Source organism: Protomyctophum parallelum (assembly GCF_964188405.1).
Source record: "Protomyctophum parallelum genome assembly, chromosome: 15".
Lineage (NCBI taxonomy): Eukaryota > Metazoa > Chordata > Actinopteri > Myctophiformes > Myctophidae > Protomyctophum > Protomyctophum parallelum.
The window spans coordinates 48,044,374-48,049,373 of record NC_139710.1 but is presented as its reverse complement, the minus strand read 5'-3'; the positions used below and the strand labels follow the sequence as shown (position 1 = coordinate 48,049,373).

At 49.1% G+C, this 5,000-nt stretch overlaps 1 protein-coding gene across 1 annotated transcript in view; it reads right to left on the bottom strand.

Annotated features, from left to right (window-relative positions):
- The window catches only part of ccdc180 (coiled-coil domain containing 180), a gene marked incomplete at its 5' end in the record, with an annotated part of 37,960 nt that overhangs the window by 12,590 nt on the left and 20,370 nt on the right, over positions 1-5,000 (bottom strand). The window contains 4 exons of the mRNA XM_083783537.1: positions 1,954-2,110; positions 2,283-2,448; positions 3,435-3,477; positions 4,372-4,506. Of these exons, the coding sequence (XP_083639663.1) occupies positions 1,954-2,110; positions 2,283-2,448; positions 3,435-3,477; positions 4,372-4,506 (501 nt within the window). The remainder of the gene's footprint in view (positions 1-1,953; positions 2,111-2,282; positions 2,449-3,434; positions 3,478-4,371; positions 4,507-5,000) is intronic.

The following is a 5,000-nucleotide window of genomic DNA, read 5'->3' as shown; positions in this document are numbered from 1 at the left end:
CACACGCACACGCACACGCACACGCACACGCACACACACACACACACACACACACACACACACACACACGAGTAGAGAACTAGATGTCAAAATATGAATGTCCTTTAAATGTGAATTTTAATAAGGGACTCTGACACAGGGAAGTTGGCAGAACCTTGGTTAAAACAGCCGGGACAACGCGCCACACGTCCCAGACTCTTCTCCCTTCTCTAAAACACCCTGGACAACGCGCCACACGTCCCAGACTCTTCTCCCTTCTCTAAAACACCCTGGACAACGCGCCACACGTCCCAGACTCTTCTCCCTTCTCTAAAACACCCTGGACAACGCGCCACACGTCCCAGACTCTTCTCCCTTCTGGCTCCAGAACTATGGAATGAACTCCCAACTCCCAATCTCCTGCTGTAGTCTGAAAACTCACCTCTTCTTCTTAGCCTACAGCAATTGCCGTAGCCTTGACGACCTTACAGGCGCATGCACAGGCTAAACGTATGCAATTTAGATATCATATTATGACATAGAACTCTATAGTGTATACTGTATATTCATAGTATATTCTACTGTTAGTACGGTTCTTAGCTTGCGTATGATCCTTGATAGGGATGCACCGATCCGATACTCGTATCGGAGATCGGCGCCGATCCAGGCTAAAATTCTAGATCGGGTATCGGATCGGTGGCCGATCCATTATCCGATCCGATAATTATGTGTAATTACAGTATGAAAACAACTCTACCTCCTCTGTGACACAGCAGTGTAGTATTGACAGTATAACATGTGGAATGCAGCCAGGCTAGCCTGCGCACACATTAACCTGGTCTAATTGTTGCACAGTTATTTAATAAATAATTCAGTGCATTTATATCTGTGTTTGTTACATTTTGTTTTACAAAGTTGGGAAAGTAATGTTTAAGTCAAGCCTTGATGTTGCCTTACACAAAAGAATGATTCCAGACTCCACACAGTGAGGCATACAGCTTAATAGGTTATTACGTTTCTTTGTGGGGGTCGGTACTCTGTATCGGCAGATACTGGACCCCCATGTATCGAAATCGGTATCGAATGCCAAAAAGCCGGATCGGTGCATCCCTAATCCTTGATGACTATTTCTATGCATTTGATGTATTACCATGTGTTGTTCTTGCTAACTGTAAGTCGCTCTGGTTCATAGACTGTAAAAAAATATGCTCAAAGCGTTCCCCCGGGTCTAACATGAAGGTAAAATGAAGCCTGTCAGTCCTTGAACTGTAAATCGCCATCTTTCTAGATCCGTTTGGGCCCAGCTGGCCCATTGGCTGGCCCAGACAACGAGGCGGGACTTCCCCCCCTTCTTCTTAGTTGGTTTTTATTTTGACTCGAGTGGGTGGGGAATCCCGATCATAGACTGTAACGGTAGCCACGCCCCTCAGAACATACGCGACTTTATGGTCATTTTTTTAATAAATGGGACCATCATTTTCCAAAAAGAATATTATGACATTAGAAATGAGACTTTAAACTAGTGACTGGAGGCAGAAAGTATTCATGACCATGTTTATTAAGGTAATACAGTCTAGGCGAAGTTGGGCCCAAATACATGGACTTCTATTGGGCCCAATGACAGCGCCACAACAGGCCATTATATTTCAGAACTTTCAGGAAATCCCGATTTCCTTAGTGGCTTCACAAAATATCTGTCTGACTGCCCCCCTGCTCTGGTTTAAGAGCATCTGCTAAATGCCTACATTGTAAATTGTTGAATTGTTTAAATACACCATTCATCTCCGCATTACACTAATTTTATTGCAATGGCAGCTCAGAGACACACATAAATGCACACACGCACGCACGTGCACGTGCACGTGCACGTGCACGTGCACACGCACGCACACACACACACACACACACACACACACACACACACACACACACAAACACACAGAGCAGTGTGTTACCAGCGCGTGTGTTGTGTACGTCCGTCAGTATGTGTTCCTTCCTCTGTGCGTGCAGTTTGAGCAGAGAGTCGTGTTCTGAACGCAGCGCTTCCCTCCTGCCCGCTACCGTGACGACCGCTGAACTCAGCACCTGGTGAAACCTCTGTTCAACATGGTCTACACACAGGGCACGGAACCTGCACGCACACGCACACGCACACGCACGCGCACAACCACACATGGTGCAACATTGTCAGTGCATGGATAGTACAGACTATCTGTCTAACCGCGTTGTTGCTAGATTCATCTGTTTTTACATTGTTACTTTATCGTTACTTTTGGTTGTTTCTATGTTGTTAACGTGGTTACCGCGTCAGTGAGCGGGACAGCTGTTCGACAGGAAACGGTGCAAACTCCACTTCCGGCTCCAGAGCCGCTGTGGATTTGTGGGCGGGGCATTTGAAGGCGGGGCCACTGTAAGCCCCACCCCCGCTTGAGGTGAAGGTGACCGTGTTCACGGTGTCCTGGAGTTCAGCTAGACGGCACGGAGCCTATGCGCATACACAGCCGCACACACAGCCGCACACACAGCCGCACACACAGCCGCACACACAGCCGCACACACAGCCGCACACACAGCCGCGCACACAGCCGCACACACAGCCGCACTCACAGCCGCACGCACAGCCGCACGCACAGCCGCACGCACAGCCGCACGCACAGCCGCACGCACAGCCGCACACACAGCCGCACACACAGCCGCACACACAGCCGCACACACAGCCGCACTCACAGCCGCACGCACAGCCGCACGCACAGCCGCACGCACAGCCGCACGCACAGCCGCACGCACAGCCGCACACACAGCCGCACACACAGCCGCACACACAGCCGCACGCACAGCCGCACGCACAGCCGCACACACAGCCGCACGCACAGCCGCACACACAGCCGCACACACAGCCGCACACACAGCCGCACGCACACACACACACACACACACACACACACAGTTCAGTACAGTACAGTAAGTGATGCATTGAGGTCGTTCTGTCAATCTGCCGTTTGATCTGTTTGTTTACCTCAGGAAGGCGCCAATCAGGGGAGAGCTTGGAAGGGTTTGGCGAGGCGATTGGATGTTCCTCTGTCGGTTGTGTCTTAATGATCCCAGACTGACCAATCATGTCTGAGGATACAGAAAAGACTGAATGACAGACAGACAGACAGACAGACAGACAGACAGACAGACAGACAGACAGACAGACAGACAGACAGACAGACAGACAGACAGACAGACAGACAGACAGACAGACAGACAGACAGGCAGGCAGGCAGACAGGCAGGCAGGCAGGCAGGCAGGCAGACAGACAGACAGACAGACAGACAGACAGACAGACAGACAGACAGACAGACAGACAGACAGACAGACAGACAGACAGACAGACAGACAGACAGACAGACAGACAGACAGACAGACAGACAGACAGACAGACAGACAGACAGACAGACAGACAGACTAACCGGTGTTGATGGAAGGATACAGGGCGTGCAGCTCATCTAAACTCTGAGGAGGTTGAAGAGCGAGACGAGAGGTGTAAATTAGATAATGTATAAGGTGTTGAGTGAGACAAGCGTTCAGATAGACAGGTGCTGTTAATGTTGTATAGGTCAGGGTGTTGAGTGAGACAGGCGTTCAGATAGACAGGTGGTGTTAATGTTCTATACAGTAGGTAGCCATTCATTCTGTCTGAAATCCTCTTTAAACCCTTTTGCTTTTGCGAATATTGGAAAATGTAGTACTGAAATCAACCAACAGGTGGAGCAGTTGAGTATGTTTTTTTATAATTGGCCTGAACCCTGCACTAATGGATTGCATGTGCTAATAAAAAGTAGGTCAGGGTGTCTTCAACGTTTCTCCTTAGCTGAGTGAGAGATGAAGCAGCTACAGCTACTGAAAATAGGTTTGTGCTCAGAGCGCACAAACCGCTGTGAGCTTGTAGACTCAGTGGCGGCCTTATATAGTCTCCAGGGGCCTCCCCCCCCCAAAAAAAGACCGGAAAGTCTGGCGTGATATCATGAAATCCACGATCTCGATGATGATGACATGTGTGTGTGTGTGTGTGTGTGTGTGTGTGTGTGTGTGTGTGTGTGTGTGTGTGTGTGTGTGTGTGTGTGTGTGTGTGTGTGTGTGTGCATGTGTGCGTGCGTGCGGCTGCTATAGCTACCAGTGTGTGTGTGTTGTTGAGGTTGTAGTATTGGCTGAAGGCAGTGCTGTAGGTGTGAAGTTGCTCCAGAACGGTAACAGGGTAACGGTCGACCACCTCACCGAGTTCACTGAACCACCGGCTGTAGCTACACACACACACACACACACACACACACACACACACACACACACACACACACACACACAGTGACACGAGTGTAATGGCGTTGACATCCTCGGTATGTTTCTTACATTACTCTTCTTGGCGTACCTTTGTTTAATCTGATCCAGGCTGTTTAGAGATTTATCCAGGGTGTTCCTCAGGCCCTCCTCTGTGCTCTCCTGACGCAGTCGGTCCAACCACATGTCTAGTTGGGACTCCTTCTTCTGTAGAATAAAAATAATTAACACAAAGCACTGTGGGTAATGAAGTCTCTGGCTGGTGAGAACGGGTATCAGACTGAAACTGTTTTTAACACAGTAACAGTTGTGACCTTTTGACATGCTAACACACTTAATCCGAAAACGTTCTTGAAGAACTAGTTAGTGTGGTTGCCCGAAAGGGCAACACACTATGGCACTTGGGCGACGAATATAATAAAGTGAAGTAATGAAAGCGGTTCCAATTCATTTTTTAGAAGAAATGAGGAAGGCCTGTTACATCATAAAAAGGTTTGAGCAACAATGGCGGAGGAGAACCCTCAAAACTGTATGTGGAGTTTCTGTGTGAAGTTTGCATGTTCTCCCCGCGTCCCCTAGGGAAGGTATACCCACAGAAAACATGCACTAATCCTGGTCTCTATACTGCCTCACCCTGGCCAGCCAGGGCACCTGATGGAGGGTAAAGGAACTGGTTGGAATAACGTGTTCCTTCCAACCGG